This window comes from Eucalyptus grandis, chromosome 6, assembly GCF_016545825.1.
Source record: "Eucalyptus grandis isolate ANBG69807.140 chromosome 6, ASM1654582v1, whole genome shotgun sequence".
NCBI classification, from domain to species: Eukaryota; Viridiplantae; Streptophyta; class Magnoliopsida; order Myrtales; family Myrtaceae; genus Eucalyptus; species Eucalyptus grandis.
Window position 1 is genome coordinate 53545479 of NC_052617.1, and position 21707 is coordinate 53567185.

At 41.6% G+C, this 21707-nt stretch overlaps 3 protein-coding genes across 3 annotated transcripts; 1 reads left to right on the forward strand and 2 right to left on the reverse strand.

Annotated features, from left to right (window-relative positions):
• Positions 1 to 970: 970 nt before the first annotated feature.
• LOC104450795 (putative sucrose transport protein SUC6) lies at positions 971 to 4656 on the forward strand. Its single transcript, XM_010065490.3, is given in 6 exon segments — positions 971 to 1567; positions 2666 to 3284; positions 3287 to 3462; positions 3819 to 3882; positions 3970 to 4013; positions 4253 to 4656. Coding segments are annotated over 6 exon segments (1656 nt in total). The 5' UTR covers positions 971 to 1015; the 3' UTR covers positions 4454 to 4656.
• A 727-nt stretch (positions 4657 to 5383) lies between these two features.
• Positions 5384 to 14424, reverse strand: LOC104450793 (protein-tyrosine-phosphatase PTP1). The gene is given in 11 exon segments (XM_039314688.1): positions 5384 to 5605; positions 8992 to 9069; positions 9560 to 9619; positions 10057 to 10198; positions 10287 to 10435; positions 11281 to 11366; positions 11369 to 11414; positions 13134 to 13292; positions 13374 to 13456; positions 13560 to 13656; positions 13983 to 14424. Coding segments are annotated over 11 exon segments (1323 nt in total). The 5' UTR covers positions 14184 to 14424.
• Positions 14425 to 16073: 1649 nt separating this feature from the next.
• On the reverse strand, positions 16074 to 18811 carry LOC104450792 (G-type lectin S-receptor-like serine/threonine-protein kinase At1g34300). The gene is given in 3 exon segments (XM_010065485.3): positions 16074 to 16816; positions 16819 to 17817; positions 17820 to 18811. Coding segments are annotated over 3 exon segments (2409 nt in total). The 5' UTR covers positions 18793 to 18811; the 3' UTR covers positions 16074 to 16379.
• Positions 18812 to 21707: the final 2896 nt, after the last annotated feature.

Consider the following 21707-nt stretch of genomic DNA (forward strand, 5'->3'; position numbering starts at 1 on the left):
TTTGGAGTTTACAAATACGACTACAATTAAGGAAAATGTCAAACAACATCGTAACGGCACTTATTAAGTAACCGGTTCATAAAGCTTTGCAGTTTTCAAGAAATCAACTTTTCTTCATTATAGATAGTCAATATTTTGAAAATATAATCCGTATGTCTTATAAGTGCGTGAAGGCACTCATCGACCATCCCCCATTAGGTAATTGGTAACCCTTAATCTAAGTTCAAATATTCACATAGATGTTCTCGGAAATAATAGTGGTAGAGCTTTATATGATAACAAACGCACATAATCGCCTCATTGTCTGCTAAGTATCATACAGTTTAGGTTCCATTTGTTTCGAAAAAATTTCGCATGAACTCTACTTATTTCCTTTCTCCTTTCGAGTAAATCCATGCCACCTTGTAATCGTTCTTTGACAAAATCGACATAACAAGCGCACATTGTCGCCTCATCATCTGCTAAGCATATGATGAAGCTTAGGTTTCATGTGTTTCGAGGAAACTTCGTGTGAACTTCTACTTATTTCACTCTCTCCTTTTGACGTAAAACCATGAGTGACCCTTTAATCTGCAATGGTCAAACGCCTTCTTCTCTTTTTACCCGCTTTTGATAAGCGGAAATGGACAAGTGCATTGAAGTTCGCCCTATCTCATTATCTTATAAGGAACAGAAAATCGTATTTATGCATACCTTGGGAAGAGCGATGTTTAAAACTGGATAATAATGTGGGGCTGAGTTTTGTGAGAGAGAGAGAGAGAGGGAGAGAGAGAACTTCACTCGAGTGCTTGCGTTCATTAATGGCGTCCTCTTACACTTGGTGGAGTAGCTCTGTCGAGCATCCACACCTGGCATGGACAACATCGGATTCGGTGAGACCCCACGCGAACGGGTTTTCAAAGCCATAACCAATCTGGATAAAGCCTAAAAGCCGAAGGTGAAAGGGGATTCGAGGCCTGTAGCTGGTGGCCAACCCCCGCTCCGTCCCTCCTTGCCTCCACTATAAAACCCTCCCATGCAAACAGAGCCAGACAATGCAAAGGAGGTGAAGAAAGTGATCAAGAAAGGTTTAAACACAGTGACAGAAACACAGAAAGAGAGAGAGAGAGAGAGAATGGAGATGGACGCAGCAAACAAAGAGGAGCAGCAGCGTCAGCAGCAGCCTCGTCCCAGCCCGATGAGGAAGATGGTGACGGTGGCGGCCATCGCCGCCGGCGTGCAGTTCGGGTGGGCTCTGCAGCTGTCGCTGCTGACGCCGTACGTGCAGCTGCTCGGCATCCCGCACAAGTGGGCCGCCTTCATCTGGCTCTGCGGGCCCGTCTCCGGCATGATCGTCCAGCCCGTCGTCGGCTACCACAGCGACCGCTGCTCCTCCCGCTTCGGCCGCCGCCGCCCCTTCATCGCCGCCGGCTCCGCCCATGTCGCCCTCGCCGTCTTCCTCATCGGCTACGCGGCCGACCTGGGCCACCTCCTCGGCGACCACCACGACCGGACCTCGAAGCCCCGCGCCATCGCGGTGTTCGTCGTCGGGTTCTGGATCCTCGACGTGGCCAACAACATGTTGCAGGTGAAAATACGCCCCCTCCTTCCACATCTTCGGTCATAAGGTTTTTTCATAGGAGAGTGAAAGATAAAATCAGAAATGCGAAACGTCTGCATGACCGTATCGTAGAATATAAATACTCTTATACTTAACATTTCTTTATAAAGCGGCTTCGTTCTAAAGCGGCTTTGTTCTAAAGCGGATATCATTGTTATAAGTGCATGTGCAATTTCACGGTACATATACATAAACACTTAAATACATACACACGTGGCAACACCGTACCCGTTCGAATTTCCATTGGTAATTTATATTTTGAAGAAAATATAGGAATCCTTGTGTTCTCCGATGAAAACCAACATGGGGTGCCCTGTCTTTTCAGGAAGTGATTAATGTGGTCTGATGAATTGGGTGTGGTCCATTTCTACCCTATTACTTTTCCTTAAAGACATTGACTAAGCTCCTTTAAATAGAAAACATATGTCTTGTTTTTTTTAACAAAAAGTAATGACTTGTGTCCTGTATGTAGGGACCACTTCAGGAAATTATTATATAAATGTAAAACGAGTATTAAATTAATTATAAGCCTTTGAAATTAGTGGATCTTATATGAATTTGTACCCGTTTGAATTCAACCACTGGAGTTTGCCCACATGAGAAGATGGAGGATGAGAAGGGAGAGGTTAGGGATGACTTAGCCTGTATTTCGATCTCATGTCCTGCAATAAAATAAGACAAGTTTATAAGAATAAAAGTTAAAGTAGAATTGACTTTACCAAAAAAAAAAAAAAAATTAAAGTAGAATTGATAAAAAAAATAGTAATAATTTAGTAGTTATAGTAGTTGACTAAACAATTCCATAATTTTCCAGCATTCAACCGGCTCAAGATTATGGAGAAGATCCGAATTGGCTAAGCCATGTTTTCCTTTAAATCATTCTAATCACCACACCCCCCCCACCCAAAAGATAAACTTTTTAATGATCAGATTATTATTCAGCTTCTGCTCTTGTTAAATGTACTGAAATTCAAAATAATTGTCTTAATAAAATATACTTAACAAAGCACTTCTTAATAAGACCCTTTTTAATTATGAATTAATAGTGTTTAACCGATTTAACAGGGACCATGCCGGGCGCTCTTGGCCGACCTCTCGGCCGGGAACCAGAAGAAGACCCGGGCGGCGAACGCCTTGTACTCCTTCTTCATGGGAGTCGGCAACGTCCTCGGCTACGCCGCCGGCTCCTACACGCACCTCCACGACCTCTTCCCCTTCACCAGCACCGCCGCCTGCGACGTCTACTGCTCCAACCTCAAGTCCTGCTTCTTCATCTCCATCGCCCTCCTCCTCGGCGTCACCGCCTTCGCCCTCGCCACCGTCCACGAGACTCCCTTGTCGGAGCTCCGCAGCGACGCGGTCAGCGAGTCGGAGTGCAGCGAGCGCGAGCGCGAGCCGTTCCTAGGGGAGATACTCGGCGCGCTGCGCAGCCTGCAGAGGCCGATGTGGACGCTACTCATCGTGACATGCCTCAACTGGATCGCGTGGTTCCCTTTCCTGCTGTTCGACACGGATTGGATGGGACGGGAGATCTACGGAGGGAAGGTCAACAAGGGGCGGTTGTACGCGATGGGGGTGAGGGCCGGCTCGCTGGGATTGATGCTGAACTCCGTCGTCTCGGGGTTCATGTCGCTGGCCCTCGAGTACTTGGTGCGCGGCCCTGGCGGCGTGAAGAGGCTCTGGGGGTGGTGAATTTCCTGTTGGCTCTGTGCCTGGGCTTGACCGTTTTGGTCACCAAGCTGGCCCAGTCGGAGCGGACGTTCGCGACCGCCACGCCCGGAAATGGCGAAGCCTTGCCTCCGTCCGCGGGGATAAAGGCCGGCGCTTTGCTGCTTTTCGCAGTGCTAGGCATTCCGCTCGCCGTAAGTTATTTCACCTTTGTAATTTTTTTCATGCATTTTATATCACGATGGATCAATTGGACGAGGAATAACGATAGCATAGATAGGCAATAACTCCATAGAATCTATAATCCTTTAAAGCAAGATCTTAGACATTTCATAGGATTTCGCACTCAAACTCCTAAGAACAAAAGCTACCACAGACAACCCGGATCAAACCGGGTCAGGCGCTAAGGTCGGGTCTAACTTATTGCCCAAGCTTGCACAAATACCATTCGTAATTCATCAAGCCTAGGCTTTCTAGCTCGATAGCCCAAACATCAACGGCGCCGTTCGATCAAGCTAACCAAGGAGTCGCAATGGTTTTGAAATTGCAGGTCACTTACAGCGTTCCTTTTGCTCTGGCATCCATATTCTCCAATAGTGCCGGTGCAGGTCAAGGTACAGAGCCCCGCATGGTAACCCGACGTACTTTGGATTAAGCCGGAGTTCATGCATGATCTAATTTCATCAAATGATCAATTTCAGGGCTGTCTTTGGGGGTGCTAAATCTCGCCATCGTCGTTCCACAGGTATCATCTGTAATTTCCTAGTATCAATAGTTGGAGAATCCATGTGATGTATGTGATTAAAGAGGACTTGCGACAAAGTGGTGGTATATAGATACCATCCTCATGAAAAACTGAAATCAAACTGATTTCGTGGATACTGAACTTCTTTGGGAACTTGCTATGTTTGAATTCACTAACTGAGAACACCTTAGTTACTGCTAGGGATGATTGATTATTGATTATGTTAAGTTATTCAACAGATGGTGATATCGGTGACGAGCGGACCATTCGATGCTCTATTCGGAGGAGGCAACTTGCCAGCGTTCATCGTCGGAGCAGTTGCGGCAGCTGTGAGCGGCATTCTTGCCCTAACCCTGCTTCCATCTCCAGCTCCTGACCCCTCTCCAGCTCCTGAGCTCTCACCTTCATCCAAGCCGGCAAACGTCTCGGGCTCCAAGTGACGTTCACAATCAACTCTCTACCATCTCTCTCTCTCTCTCTCTCTCTCTCTCTCTCTCTCTCTCATGTAAAAAGGAAAAAAACTCTGGCATGATGACGACTCCTCGGCCACAAAAGGATGGCGGAAATAGCCCATTTTTGGGGCCATATCAGATGCAAGTACAAATGAAATTAGCTATGTTCCATCCACTGGAATATAGATAAACTCGTGCCTCTTTTAGAAGTCAAACAACTTTGTTCCTAGTTTTTTTTTTTTTTTTTTTTTTTTGGTCAGAAAACTTTGTTCCTAGTTGAAACCATTGTTTTGCAATGGTTTTATGTAAAAAAAACCGTTCGGCATCTTACACGGCATCTCACTCGGCTTGCTTTTAAATTTTAACCTCTGAAACTTGAGGGAGGGAAGTTAAAAAGTGGTCTGCAATGGGAATCATCTAAGGGTGAGTGATCCCCGGCAAAAGCTTTAACAAAGGCCATTAACGTCCCATCCGCAATTCCACGCCCTTGTAGATTTGTATCTTGCAAATGCGAAAATGATGACGATATGATGCAAAGAAGTCGCTCCCTTTCCGGAACATAAAAGAAGGTTTTATGAGTTTCAAATATAGTTTTCTATACTTTACCCATATAAAAAAAAAATTGATGATTTAAAAAATATTTCCCAAAGAACAATTACTTGAGATACTTAGGGCCTGCATGGTTTTTTGTTTTTCCTTAAAGAATGCAAAATTTCTATTCTTTTTGTTCCTGGGAAAAAAGAAACGCGTTTGTGTGCTTTTTCCTTTTTTCTTTTTCGTTCAGGAACACGAAATGCAAAAAAAGCTGTTTGAAACAAAAAACTTCGTTCTTGTTTCTTCAAACACAAATCAGAAACAAAAAAGGAACAAAATTGTGTTCCTTTTTTATTTCTTCGATCGTGCTCGAACAGGGCTTCCTCACCCCCCCGCGACGAGCTTCCTCCTGCGACCTGCAACAAGCGACGAGCGACGGGCGAAGAGCTTCTCCTCCGGCGACCTGCGACGAGCGACGAGCTTCTCCTCCTCCGACCTGCGACGAGCGTCTCCTGCGACGAGCGTCTCCTCCTGCGACGAGCGCCTCCTCCTGCGAGCAGAGAATTCCATCGTCTTCTCCGGCGCCTGTCTCGACAGCCGCTGCTCCTTCACCAGGTAAACGTCGTCACTGCTCCTCCTTCACTGATTGTCTTCACTTCGGCGAGAGCTCGAGTGTTAGGGCTCGCTCGAGGCAGCGCTTGCCCAGATCTGCGAGCCGCTTGCTCGAGCGACTCTCGCAGATCTGGGCGAGCGTTGCTCCCCAGATCTGCGACAGCAGCTCGTCTGCTCGCTCGAGATCTGGGCGAGCGAGCAGAGCAGCGAGCTTCGCTGCTGCTCGGGCTCGGCTCGAGCGAGCAGAGCAGCGAGCGTCGCTGCTGCTCGGGCTCGGCTCGAGCGAGCAGAGCAGCGAGCGTCGCTGCTGCTCGGGCTCGGCTCGAGCGAGCAGAGCAGCGAGCGTCGCTGCTGCTCAGGCGTCATGGTGATCCATTCATGCCTGACCAACCGTTGAACTTGCTGGGGTTCTCTTAGGTCAAGATAGTAATTGGAAGTGTCATTTTTGCGACAATTGAACACACTCTGCAGTCATGTTTGGGATATAGCATATGGTTCCATGTCCAAGTTGTTGAACTTGGGTACAACTGAGCCGGCTTTGAAGGAGAATGAGTATTGGACAAAGTTCTATGTAATGCCATGTTGAATGATGTGGAACCTTTTTGGATGCGTCTAGAAAATTGTCATGGTTGATGGCCTGAGTGCCTTCTGGGAAAAAAATGGGATGACTAAGGAATCCATAGATATCTTGACAAGCAATTCAATTCGACCTGCACCGACATAATTTATGGTTTTGATCAGTAATTTGCACACTGTTTTTCAGTTTTAGGCATTCTGAATTATTTCCTATTTGTTTAATCCTTGCATTGTTTTATGCTATCGTCATCTGCCTTCAAGCACTTGCTTTCTAGAATTCTTTAGGAGCTCTGAATAACTTTACATGTAGGTCTACACACTTTGTCATGTTTCTTGTTTACTTGCATCGACGGAATCCTTTAACAAACATTCTCCATGGATAGTTGATTCAGATGTATGATCGGTGCAACTTCGGTCATATCTCGTGAAGATGCAAGTTCTGTCTAATGTTGATGGCGAGTTGTTAACTCATATTATTATTGTTCGAATCCTTTGAAAGACCCGCTTTGCGTACTCTCGAGATGTTTCGAGTCTATGCGTTCTCCCTTCGAGCAACTCGTTTGATACCCGTGAACTTCCCTTGTAAGATGTGTTCAGCTAATATTCATATACACCATCTGGATGTTGTCTGATAAACTTGAAATTTGGGAGAGAGTGCCATTAAGATGTTAGGGTTGTCTAAAATCTTGATATCGGAGCTTAGAGGTTCTTTTGTAAACTTAACATATGGATATAGGGATTAAATGTGGCTTTTGGTTCTTCACATTTTAGAAATTGCATTCTCCTTTACCATATGGATAGCTAGGCTGCTTATAGATTGCTTAAAATAGGAAATGATGTGGCTTATTTCATGATGCTTAGGCACACGATCTCACATCATGCATCCGATTTCATTCCAAAGATACTAATGGAAAATATACACTTCGTCCTCCATCATGAAATTCCAATAAGTCTTCTTCACAAAGAGTTTAATAAAGTTGATGACCGAGTGATCGACCATGTTTATATTGTGAGGACTCCAATACCATGATTGAGATCCCATGCTATATAATACATAAATCGGCATGTGTCCTGTTGATGATAACATAACTTGTGTACAAGGTCTCACCCATATCAAGGAAAGTGAACTACAACAAGAGATGGATGTTCAGTAATAATTATAGCTCATATCTCTTGAGTCGAGCCCATTGGTTTGCTCAACTTTAATGGGTATTTGTAATTTTATTTTTTCCATTTTGGCTCCTGTGGATTGTTTTGTCAAAAGTTCAAACAGAATCCTTCCTTTTTATTAGTAGTTTTCTAATCAAGTTTGTGCATCCAATTGTTGCATTGACAGTGTCGCCTTGGACAATAACATTGACAGGAATGTTAGCGATCACCTTAGGTAGAGTCGGCTAATTTTGCATTCAATGTTGGTAACGACAATTATATCTTTGCTAATATGCTCATGGTGGTACATCTTCCTTTACTCTTACCCTAAGGTATGGCCATAGCCCCGTCACACATCCCGCATTAAGGGAAGGGGATAGATTGGTTACGCAAGATTTGCTTTTCCCTGTTTCGCATACACGGACATGATCGAGAGAAGAAAGAGGGTAAGAAGTGGCATCGAAGATATATTTGGTTCGACAAAGGCCGACGGTATAGACCAAACGTCAACTGATCATTAGTGGAAGGGAAGAAGAAGGATGAAGGGTGCAAAGTGCCGGTATCTTGCGACTGATGAGGAATTTTGAATGTCAAAAGCATCTCATGGAATGAAAAGATCCGTATTTAACGTGAGCAGAAAACGTTCTTCGCCTTTATAGTCGGTAGTATTGTATAATTGTGTTGCAATGAAGAAAATACATTTTATGTCTCGAGAAAATGTTGAAGAATGTCCTGAGTTGGAAGACAGCGTGAAATGCAAGAACTGCAAGATTCTTCAGAGTATGCACTTATAACTATGTTAAGAATGTTTGACTTTACTCACCATGAACAAAATTAAATTGATGAACATTTTATGATAATGAGAATTCAAAGTCAAGTTTACACTTTATTTAAAAAAAAAACAAACTGGAAAATTTTGGTACGAACTTAAAATATTTATTCCGTTCAAAGCAAATATGATCAAGTTTAGAATGTTTGTTTTCACTTAATATGAACAAAATTAAATTGATAAGCATTTCATGAGAATGATAATTCAATACTAAGTTCACATTTTATTAAAAAAACAATTGGAAAAAATTGGAATGTAAATTTTGCATAACCAAACGTGTTTATTCTCTTTTTCTATTCCGGAAACGTAATTTTTTTACGATTCTGCAAACGTGTTTACGTTCTTTTTCTATTCCGAAGCAGAAATTTTATACGATTCTGAAACGCATTTTTTTGTTTTAAATTGTTAAAAGGGGAATGTAAATACTTTTTCTATTTCGTTTCCCTAACAATTTTTAAAACGTAAACAAAACAAACGCCCTTAATAGATGAAAATTTGTGTCTGAATATTACAGGAATAATGAAAAGCATATTTCGTTCATTCATTTTAATTATTTTTTAAAAAATATTTTCCAAATTATCCATTTCCCACAACAACAAAAAAAAAAAAAAAAAAAAAAAAAAGCTTATGATACAATTTTATTTTTATACTTCTTTGTGACCATACCCTGAATCAAATACTCGTCACTAGTGCTAGATCACAAGCACTAAATATCACCAAATACGATGCACAGACACGGCATTTGGAGTACTTAAAATGGTCCTGACCCCTCTACTTCTGATTTTCATATCGACAACAATAAGCCATTGGCTTTGAAAGTCTGTACCTTTGGTACATTACCAGCTAAGCACGCTCCAGAGACCACTGAAGTAACAGAAGACATATGCCTTACACTATGAATATGCTGCATAATACAGTAAAATCTAACTCGCAGCAGACAATGGCACAGTAATTCTAAAATCTGCCAGGAAGTTAGTACGACATAACAATGTAGCCAACAAGTTAATTCGACTGCCTTCGAGATCACTGAGCAAGGGACCATGAGAAAGGAATGAAAATGGCTCTACTACCAGCAGATAGTGCTTTAACCGATTCACAAGATGTTGTAGAATGCGTTCTATTGTAGGAGAAAAGCAGATTGAGATCTGAACTGCCTTCAACTTCTTGAGAAACCAGCAAGCAGTTGACCATCTTCCGAGTGACTGTCTCAAAAAAGCAAAATTGATGAATTTAGACAATAAAAAAAAGTAAATATATAGTTAACAATGCTAATGAACAACAATTTGGTGAAAATCAATCTGGAAATATTCAGTAAATGCACAGTTGGTGAAAAACACAAAGTTATGACATGTACGTTATGCATACCATACCACTTTCAGCTACTTGTAGCTGACCTAGGAGATCAAATCTTCCAATTCATCAACGATAGCTTGGTAGCAGAACACATATTGCTCCTAAAATCAAAGCAATTACACAACATGATCAACCAAAATGAGACGGGGATAAAATTTGGCACATACAACACCTTCAACTGTCCAAACATAAAAAAAAAAAGGAATAAAGAAATAAAATCAGGATAAGTAGCCCTTTCTTCTTGAGAAAAACACAAGATTGCCATACAAATTAATAAGAAAATAAAGCAGAAAGATTTGATTCATGGTTGTAGTGTCAATCAGAAACAATTTCATTACTGTAGGTACTAATTGAGTGTATAAAGATTGAACAATGTCTTTACATGCTTTTTACTGTCAACTCATCACAACTTGAGCTTTGTACACAAATAGGTGTATGATAACTAATAAGAGATGAATACAAGACCTAAAGCAGGACACCAGCTTGTGTACAAAGCATAAAAGATGATAAGAGTTCAGAGTCAAGATTAATAATCTACCAGTGTTTGAACCATTCCAATTCGCTGAGACCTAAAAATGGTTATGGTATTGACTAGATCTAAGGAAGACATGTCACCAACAAGAATTCTTTGCACAGTATTGTGAATTGTGCAGTATGTTCCAGTCCTCCCTATGCCTGCACTGAGAAAGAGAAAGAAAAGGAGGAAAATTGGATCAGATAAAGGCAGCAATTGAAATTGGAGTACTCTGAATCAAACATGACCGCAACCTGCAGTGCACGACTATTGGGCCAAGACTTGGTGATATCTCATTTGTTCTCTTAAAAATTTCACGAACAGCGATTGTATCTGCCGGAACTCCATGATCAGGCCAATCAGGGTATAGAATATGAAGAACAGACATAGGTGGCTCCTCGGTCTACAACAATAAGTAATAACACCAAAGCGCAAAAGACATTAGAACCAAACCTCAAAGGAGATCGCTTCAAAAATTAGAGCAGACATACTGTTACTATGGTCCTGATAATAGCGTACCAGGGCAAACAATTGTTCATGTAAGAATTGTGCATTCCTTTCAAAGGTATCTATTTTAACAAAAATTATGAGCTTATTTGGAATGCACTTAAAAAGGTGGAGTTGCACAATAATTAAATAAGAATGATACCATGTGGCCTACTAGCCTCTATAGACCTTAAATCTGAACCAAACTCACACGATAATACTCAAGAGAATTCACAGTGGACAGACCCAAAAGCAGTCGGATATAACACACTTTTAAGTAATCTAAGACAACCACCAAACTTGGTAACATGGGCTTCTACTCAAGTGGAACGTTACAACGGTTGAAGGTCATTGGAAGCTTGGACCAAGCCCCTTTCAAAGTTACTGACTTTATGTATCCTCTGTTAATAACAAAAGGGACCCCAACCACCATCTGTTAGTTTTATGCCCAAAATTCAAAGTCATGGATAGATAACCAAAAATAAAGGGAGAAGAAGTAATCCAAGCTAAAATATTGAAATGAGATGATATCTTCCCGTGGTGATAGTAGTAAAAATTGAGCAGACTACCATTCAAAACAAAGGCTTGTGAAACAGCTGTCATAAATAGGGTATATAAGTTCAAAATGGAACTATTCTTCCAAAATTTCATCAGGATTTGAAAAAGCAATGCATTACTGGATCATAGCCTAGTCCCACTGCAGCATGACTTGATCGTCACCTCAAATTGGTTCAGCAAATTCATTCAAAAAATTTGTCCTACCTCTTTGTAATTCACCTCCAAATGACGCAACACCAATGAAGTATCAGTGTTCTTTATCCATTTAGTTGAGATACAAATATTTCCAAGTCTCTCGGACCATCTTCTGCCTGAAAATAATCTCCACATTTGACCATCTGCAAATTGATTAAAACAAAGGTACCCTATATCAGAATTATGTGATGTTAGCAAAAGCATAATACCCATCACAAGGAGATAATAAAAAGAAAGGCACATTCCATAATTTTAAACTTTCAATATGATAAGACACATGCAATAAAATTTATGAATGCCACCTGAAATATAGAATTTAGGAGTTACATGCAGAAGCCTTTCCTTTTTCTTTTTCTTTTTTTTTTCTTTGGCTAAATGAAGCCTTTCCCATTTGCCACAACATAAAGGCAATAAGTCACATATCCGAAGCAAAACTACTTTTCTTACACTTGTTAAAGAACATTTTAAGAAGTTATAAGTTGAAACTAGCTATGGTAATTATTTGTCAGTAATGTTTTCTTTCTACCATAGCATTATAATAAACACAAGCAATTATGATCATCTAGATTGCACTCCAAATCAATTAATCAACGTTCCAAATTCTTTCTTGAAAGAAATGAAGGCAAGTGCTGTTAAGGTATCCCACTTAGCTTGTCTACAAGGTTTCAATAGGCCTTACATCTATGTGATCTTCCTTCACCTATTAATTTAATCTCTTGAATCAGTTATTATAACACAGTTTCAAAGCCAGATTCCACCCTGGTTTATTTTGCGTGAGCAGGCTCTCATTTGTCAATTTCACGTATCATTTCTTCTCCGACCTGTACATAAGAGGGGTTGTTACAATATCCACATCACATCTCTACAGGATTTCAGTAGACCTTACATTCATGTAGCCTCCCTACACCTTTTAACTTAAGGTTTTAGGTCAGACATTCTAACAAGTACATCCACTAGTGAGTATGTTTGAACTAAAAGAATCTAAATCTCGCCGCACAGAAAGGTTTTTGGAATTGCACGTTCTTGAATTTAATTTCAGAACAGTCCATAACTAATAGAAAACACTAATAGATTAGAATCATTATCTCTAATTAAAATTGAATTTCTGTTGAGTAACACTCCATTGATACCCCTCCCTTGAATAATTATACTCTTTCGACTTTTCAACTCCATGATATGTCATGTATTTGCATCAATCGTTGTCAAGAGAACTTGAACCAGCTCATATGGATATCGGGTGGATGTGGGTGTGAACATTCTAAAATAGTGATGAATAAAATGGAAAATAGCGATGGTCCCTAAAGTTTGGCCCATGAGGCTTTAGTCCCTTATACTTTACTGTGCGATTTTGGTCCCTAGTTTGCATCTACTCCAGTCTTTGAGGCATAATTCAGGCATTTGACCTAAATTTCAAGTGTACTTTTGGGTCATGTTCAGACTCTCGATTATTTAGCTAGGGAAATAGGACCAAGAATGCAGAGCAATGAAAACTTACACTCTGAAGCCCGGATTTTAAAGCTCATTGGCTAAACTAAAAAATGTTCAGACTTTTTGGGACTGGAGATGCAATCTTCCTAAAATTTAAATAAAAAGTATCACTATGGCTACAAAATCAATGGGAAAAGCCAAAAAGAAGATAGATTTGCTGATTTCTGTCGTCAATCATGATTTCATTTTTCAAAAATAAAATAAACACGAACCTTGATTCTCTCTTGAAATTGCAAAAGGCATGGATAACTTTTACGGCTACTGGGTTTAAGGCCTCTTGATAGTAGACAAAACCCAGCACACATGATACACGTAAAGAACATAAGAAAAGCAATCGGTGCATAGCTAGCATAGCAAAACCAAACTACCTCGACACCTGCGGAATTAAATGTCTTGTAGCTGTCAACCAACCGAGTAAGCATAACAATTGCCGGGCAACGATGCTGGAGTATCATCTCCCAAAAGTCCTCATAGGTATGCGGCAATGGGCCTTGCGTGGCTATGAATCGACTAACATTTTCGCTCGAGGAAGCCTAAAACAAAGAGTCATAAAAATTTGAAATATGAAAAGACTGTTCAATCATTCTGATGGACTTTCCTGAACACCAACTCACCTTGATGAAGCTCGCATTAATGTAACCCCTCGCAGCAGGTCTGTAATCCTTACATGGGTTCAGAACAACTCTAGTCTTGTCATCTGAAATCAAGGCACCAGAAAGCAACATAAAAACCCAAACACGTTGCAAAGGACATGCAATAAATCCACGACCGTGTGTTCAGATCAAAGGGCTGATACTTGCATGGCACAACATCCGTATAGCGATTCTTGCTCGAATTGACGTCGTCCAGAGCGACGGTACAGCTCCTCGCCATCTCAGACGGCCTAATTCTGTTCGCCTGCCGCCATCAAATTACATGAATCGCTAAATTCTAGGAGAGCAAACGCAATAACAAGCTCAACAATCAGCTCCAGGAAATGAATAAACAGCTTCAGTTTAGCTTCTGAACATACAGCAGGACCACATTCGGAAACCAGTAAATAGTTCGACTCGACAATTTCCAGAAAGCGCATAACCTAGCCATACAAACTGGAAATCGCAACCGAAGAGTCTTTCAATTCGACACTTCTCCAAACTTCTTCATCCCAAAGCAAGAGGAATCGGACGAAACAAAACGACCGCGACGACGATCGTGACGAAAGAAAAAGGAAGTAGAAACCGAACCTGCAAGCGACCGAACTCCTGCTTCATCCTGTCGGGCATCTGGAGCTTCTCTTTGAGCGCCCGCAGCGCCTCGGCGCAGAACCTGCGCTGATCGGGCGAGAGAGCGGGCTTCGGAGGCGGATCGGGCGAGAAATCGAGACGCCTGGGCGGAGACACCGCGGCGGCGGCGGCGGCGGCGGCGGCGGCGGAGGGCTCGGCCATGGCGAGCTGCCGGCGGCGGAGGGAGCGGCGGGAGACGGAGTTCCCCAGTTGCGCGTCGTGGGAGCGGGTCCGGATCGATGCCGACGAACTTTTCCGCCCGATTCCGGGGGCTGCGGTTTTTTATGGGGCCGATTTTGTGGCGTTCGCTGATTGGCGAATGGTTTCGGATTCAGCTCCGCACGGAGGGGATTCGATTCGGTTGTTGAGATCGTGTGAGTCGGGTCTGCCGGAACTTAACCCTTCCGGCAATTATGGGTCGACGATGTCGTTTCTTCGCATTCGAGCCAGCTGGGTCATGTCGTTTTATGCGGCCTTTTCTTTAATTTTTCTAAATTTTTTAACTCTCGGCGCACTCGTTAATCATAGCCAATTTATGAAGTGACTTCCTTTTCAATGCGATGACTATGATTAACGCACGCGCGACGAGACAATGCATCGAAAACGACAAACTTTTCATGATCAGGCATTTGAACATAGTCCCCGTAAGTTTTTCCCCATTTTGAGATGTTGTTTAAGGTGATTGGTGCATGTTTATTGCTAATTTCTCAGTTTAAGGATCCATCTATCAACCGACAAAATAGTATCGAATTCTATTCTTTTATTTATAAAAAAAAAAGAAATTCCGTTTGATAATTTTTTTGTTTCTAAAAACAAATTTGTTCTTAGTAATAGATTTAAAACAAAATCAAGAAGTAGAAAAAAAAAGTTACTTATTTATTTCTAAAACAACTCCAAAATCAAGTCCATTTTCCTTTTTTTCCCTCTTTTCTTTTGTTCTTTTTTTCTTCCTTTTTTTTTCTTCCCTTCTTCCTCTTTGGCAAGTTACTGCCCTGGTTGTCACTGGCGACCAACCAAACGAGCCGACAACCTCATTGGAGCATCGTTGGTCAGCCTCGCCTAATCACTAGGGAGGCTTGGCGGACAAGGTCATTGGTCCCTTATCTAGTCGATTGCAGGCAACTAGCTAAAGAGGAAGAAGGAGAAGAATAAAAGGAAAATACAAAAAAAAAAAAGAGAGAAAATTTATAATCAAATTACTTTAAAAATTCAAAGAAATTCTAAATCACAAAAAAAAAAAATGAGATTTTAAAAATGCATTTCTATTCAAGAATATAAATTTTGGACCATTATCAAAGGCATTTAAATGTTCAAAAATTCTTCAAGAAAATATAATAAAAAAATTATTTATAAATAGAAATTGTTTTCAAAACATAATCATTACCAAATAAGTCCATAATTTTCCTTATCTAATTTTGGAGGGATTTTAATGCAAAGATCTATCTTGCTTTGTCCTTATAGACAAACCAAGGTCACACGTGAGCCTGTTTTCTTGTCGTTTTCAACTGCGGGTGTCAACGGCCAAAATTACATACAACATAGAAAGGAAATTGTACCATCCATCATGTGTAGGCAAAGAGATAATAATTTTATAGAAACTAGGATGAAGAACAACTTAGATCTAAAACTAGTATGAGAATTTGTCAAAACTTGCATCAAGCATCAAGTGGCCAGAGCCAATCTCATCGACACCACTAGACTCCCAGTCTCGAGGGGTTGAGAATCTAACCACAGGGAAGTCCGTTCTAATATTAGGTAGCAACCGTCGAATTTACACTTATACTTTCAACCCCGACTTATAACTCTGCCACCCCATTTTGCTCGAATTGAAGGGGTGGTCCAGACTAATGTTAAGTTTAAGCACGGTTGCTTTCCATCACTTAAAAGGCCGGACTCGAAACGTCGTATGTTCTATTTTTTTCCTCAACGGATCGAATTGACATACTACTCGAGTGCTCTCTTGAAGAATACGAGCAGATTGATTTATTGTAAATTGACGATTACACCCTACGCGCGAAACGAGGAAATCATCACGCGGATTCGAGACTGGTCAGTGACTCAGTCACACGTTCCCACAACAACGCCATTATTATAGTGGTTTCCCCTGGATTAGCGAGTGATTTGCGCCTAGATTAGCCCACGCTCGCGGCGAGCTGACTTCACGTCAGGACTTTACGAAAGACGGAATCATTGTTTAATACAACATGGAATCTCGATAGCATGTACACGCGGTAAGTTACCAAGTGATGCGACGCGGATCGACCGATCGGTCGTCCATGCAATTGCTGACAAAACGTCTGGTGCGAGCTGTTCCGCAGCAGTAGAGTGGTCCATCCTCACCTGCAGAGCTTTACATACTTAGAAAAAGACGAATTCTTCAGCAGATTTTGGAGACAGCGGTGGCCTCTCAACGTCCGCGACTCCCTCCAGCATCTGCACTGCTCTTCCCATCGCCGGCCTCAACGAAGGTCGCTCTTGAGTGCACCAGAAGCTCACCGCCATGACTCTTCTCACTAGGTGAAAATCCACCCCGTTCCGATCATCCTCGAGAAGCCTCATGTCCATGATTCCTCTCGCATTGCCGCCCTTCTCGTGCTCTTCCCGAGCCCATTCGGAGAACTTCCTCCCGTTCGTCTCGGCCGAGGCTTCGAAGTTCCGCTTGCCGCCCACCATCTCCAACAGCAGCAATCCGAAGCTGTAGACGTCCGACTTCAACGTCGCGGGCTGGTTGGCGAGCTGCTCGGGGGCTAAGTATCCTCTCGTCCTCTGAAGCTGGGTGAATCCGGGCCGGCGTCATCGCCGAAATTCAAAAGCTTTGTGACGCCGAAATCCGATACCCTGGCATTGTAGGTCTCGTCCAAAAGGATGTTCTCCGGCTTTATGTCGCCGTGAATGATGGGTTCTTGGCACTCCTCGTGAAGGTACCTGATTCCCTTGGCAATGCCGACGGCGATGTCGAATCTCCGATTCCAACTCAGTAGCTTGCCCGAATTTTCCTTCGCACTGAACAGAAAGCTATCAAGGGAACCGTTTTTCATGAACTCATAGACCAGTAGCCTGTTAGTCCTTTCGGAGCAAAAGCCAATCAATCTGACCAAATTCAAATGGTGGGTACAACAGATTTTCGCGACCTCAGCCCTGAACTCTTTCTCCCCCGGCTTGATTCCTTCGAGCCGCTTCACCGCAACGACAGTTCCATCTACGAGAGTCCCTTTATAGTAAATACCCAATCCTCCTCCTGCTCCTATTCTGTGCTTGAAACCATTCGTGGCTCTCCATATGTCCTTGAAACAAAATTGTACCGGCACGTTGGACGCGTACTCCAGAAGAGCATAATGCGGCCCAAACTTGGCACCATTACCACGACACAACAGCCATAATCCACCTTGGAACATAAGAAACCCGAGAAGGGAAGCCATAACGATAATAATCAAGACACTCACACGAGATCTCGAGGGATCGCTCTTGCTGTTATCTGGCGGGTTCCTGAGCACAGGTCCGCAGACCTTCACGTATGACGTGCTGGGGAGCATCAAAGCACGGTACCCGCTGAGGAAACCGAGTGATTTAGTGTAGCAGTCGCGCGTTCCATCGTTCATGGAAGTCGATGCGACGCAAGAATTGCTTCCAAGACAGTTCATCCGGCAAGACGACAGGTTAGCCGCAAAAACTTCTTGTGATCCACTCGCTTGAGTAGGGTACTGCAGGAACTGGGTATGATTCAACTCCAACATGGTGTAATTGCCAGGACAATCTCGGATTTCCACCTTCCTCTTGCACCCTTTTCTGCTATCCTTTTGTCGATTGGCTCGAAATTCCCAGATGGGCACTCACAGGAAGACTGGAATTCATGATCTCTATAGTAGCAAATCCCCATGTGTCCACAGTAACCAGGCACTTGACACTGATCAAGCACGGCTGCCCAAGTCATGGTGGTCGTTCCGCTCCCTCTGGCAGAGCTGTAAATCCTCAAATTCCCATCCACGTCCAGCCGCAGAAACCTGTATATGTCGCTTCCTTGTACATAATCGTTACTGTAAGCCATAATCGCGGGATTCTCGAGCATCGGATCGGAGACCGACAGAATCCCTATCGATTGCAGTCCTAGACTAGGCGACCTCAAATTGACAGAGAAATTCTGAACCTGTTTCGGGGTCGCGGTCTTCCACGGGTCTCCGTCGACCGACGAGTTCACGCCGCGGTTCCAGTACACGGTGGTGTCGTTCCACGTCAGGGTGAGATTGCCGGTCCTGAGAAGGGTGAACGAATGCGACCCAGATCTCAGGACCATGCCTGCTGAGAAGTTTTGACCCGGCAAGACGGTATCGGTGGGATTCCGGAACGAGGACCAGATGGAGACATCGCCCGTCTTGAGGGACAAGTCCCCGGAATCATCGAGAGATGCAGAGGAGACTCCTCGGTCGGCTGTGTTGGACTCCCAAAAGACAGCTCCGGAGCCATTGACGAGGCGAAGATTGCCCGAGGGAAGGAACTGGAGGGACCCGGCGGAGTCCACAGCCGCGCCGTGGCCTGCCGACCAGACAATGACTCCTCCGGAGTATGCGATGGCCGCGACGAACGTGGGCGGATTCGTCGCGGGTTCGGCAGGTGCGAAGCCGAGAGAGAAGGTGCTGCTCGGGGACGGCCAGGCTTGAGCTGGCTCGGATGCGCGGAGAGTGGATCCCGGCAGGATGTCTGACGAGGCAATTGCGATCGTGCAGAGAAAGAGGAGAGCTTGGAGTTGGATTTGCTTCGTATGCCCTGTTTCCATTGCTCATGTAACCTCTCCCTCCCTCTCTCCCTCCCTCTCTCCTGCGGTTCGGACGGCTATATGAAGAGAAAATATTTGGCAGGTGAAATACTTCCTCCTGTATGAATGGAAATTGGGGCCAGAGGACGGAAAGTGGGACTGGCAAAGACTTTGAACGTTGAATTCCAAAGGAGCGTTTTTCTCTTCAAAGAAAGCTCTCTCTCTTAAAGCAAGTCCTTAAACTGCTCCGTCTGGTCGGAAACAGTCCATAGACGTAAAATGTGGGCAATGTTAACCGCGGGGGACCGGACTACCCTGGGCAAGATCCACCCTGGTCAAAACAGTCCATGGACGTAAAATGATTCCCGCGATGCAAATATCTTCTTCTCCTAAAGATACTTGGGGCAGACAGGAAAATGACGAGCAGATATGGAGCGTGAATGTAGCAGATATGGACATACTATGGAACGCGGTTCTCGTTCAATGAAAGATTTGCCCCTCCGTAAACTAAACATATATGGCGAAAATCAGCGAGGAGATGGAGGAGACAGTGTAGCGCTTTTGCATATCTAATTGTCAATAATTCAATTCTCCTACTTACGTTAATCATTACTAAAATTGCGATTTAATAATCCATATGATAAATGATCATGAGACGTAAAATAATCGTATTACTAACTTTGATTTTGAGATAGAGATTTGTGTAGAATAACTACTCTCGTCAAACTCTTTAGTTGAATAGAATAGAAGTCATTGTATCGAGAGAGTGCTGCGTCTTGAATGCGCTAATTGACTTTATTGACCTAATGAAATTTTGCAAGAAAATATCAGTGGCTTTCGTGTATAATCCTATAGATTGACTTTCTCCTCTTGGAATAGGACTTCAAGGTTTTCAATGCACTTTGAAATGGGGATACATGAAGACTATAAAATAGGATTTCAAGAATTCAATCATCTTTATTGAACAATCGAACTAAGGATTGGGAAATTTTTTAGATCTCTAGGATACAAAAGGTTTGGTTAATGGTCCAAGGAAAATTTAGGGATAATTTATGAAAATTCGTGGTTGAACAACCGACTGCTATAAAAAAAAAAAATGAAGTCATTAATGAAGGCATCATTTAATATTTAGATAAAATAATCCTCCTCACACGTGGCTAGACTTTGGTCTGTGATTAATGCGTGGAAACGTATGATAGCAATGGGGGGTACGATTAATATGTGGAAACACATAATGGGTGAGATAAATAAGAGGTTTGGAAATAGTTAAAGTCACAACATTTCTGCTCAATTGCCATGTGAAATTGTGTGAACCAAAATCAAGTGCTGCAAAAAGTTTAAATTATTAGACGAATATGCGATTTAATATTTAGATACTTAATTATCAAATTCTATCTCATTTTGTGTCATGAAAAATGAATGATTTGAAAACTATTTTTTTAAATGATTGTTTGTATCATTTCAATTTATTAGTCAATGAAAATTTTTTCATTAGAGAAATTAATTTTTGTGTGAACCTTTTTTAGTATGGTGAAAATATCTTTCATTTATTTATTTATATTAGTGATATAATTAATTATTTTTTGGAAAATATTCTAAAAATATTCATTTTCAATGGAATAATTGTACCCTATTCCTCATGCCACCGCCCAAGTGTTCCAAATCCACTAGAACTGGATAAGATTATCTGGGCACACGCCACCCGCGAAGATTTATGGGATGATGGCTTTTTGCTCAATCTATCATTTATGAAAAAAGATGATATTTCACTTTATGAAATAAACATTAAATTTATGAAACATATCAGATATGCAGTACCAACAATAGTTCCTCATATTTTTAAAATTTTAAATAATCTATTTTTATTTTGGTATTTTGGAGGTCGAATCATATGTGCAGATATATGAAAATTGCTCAAAAAGGAAAAGTTCATGATGTGCGCTTAAATAGAAGTTCATTTAGAATAGATGAGGCATTTCATATTGTAGTTCTGAAATGTCGAAAAATGAATAATGAAAACAATAGATTTTCGAATTTGAAAGTGAATAGACATAAATGTTTTCGAGTTAATTGATTTAAAATTTTATTATAATCTTTTATATATTAAAGTCAAAGCGCTATTTTGTCTCACTTTTTATTCCTTTCAAAACTATCCTTCGTAAATTTATATGAGATTAAAATCATATTTCATCCACCACTCAAGCACCCATTTACTCCACTTAAAAGCATAACTATTCTCACTTATTTCATCTACTAAAAAAATACGATCCTTTTTCTTTTTTTTTGAATAGCTATCAATCTATTTTTTTTTTTTTACAATATATTCAACTTTGTGCGGGTGCCTGATACTAGTATACGTATCTAAGGCAAAACACCCTTTTTGTCTCTTTCTTAAATTTCCCATTTTACCATTATTTGCTTGTTACTTTAAGAAAAAATTACACAAATAATCCATGAACCCAATGTTTAATGCGATCCATAAATTTGTAATTTATTTAATATGTATGATTTTTTAATTTTAACTCAATATGTAATTCTTGTATTTTTAATTTGTGTCAATATAGTCCATGAACTTTTAGTACATGTTTGATTATCCGTTTTTTATGATAAACATTTTCATATAATTCATAGACTACATCGCACATATATAAAAATTTAAGGACTATATTGAACAAATTAAAAGTTTACGGATCACATTGAATATTATGCTGTAATTTACATACTACATTGAACAAAATTAAAAGTTCATAACTCATATTGCACATTGAACTAAATTTTAGGGACTATTTGTGTAATTATTCCTTTCTCTAATAGTAATTGTTAAATGAGAAAAAGGCCACAATATTTGCCCAAGAAAAAGTATGAAATGATAAGAGCAATAAGTAAATCACCTCCTTTCCACAAAAAGTGCACTCCACGAAACTCCTTAATCCCGG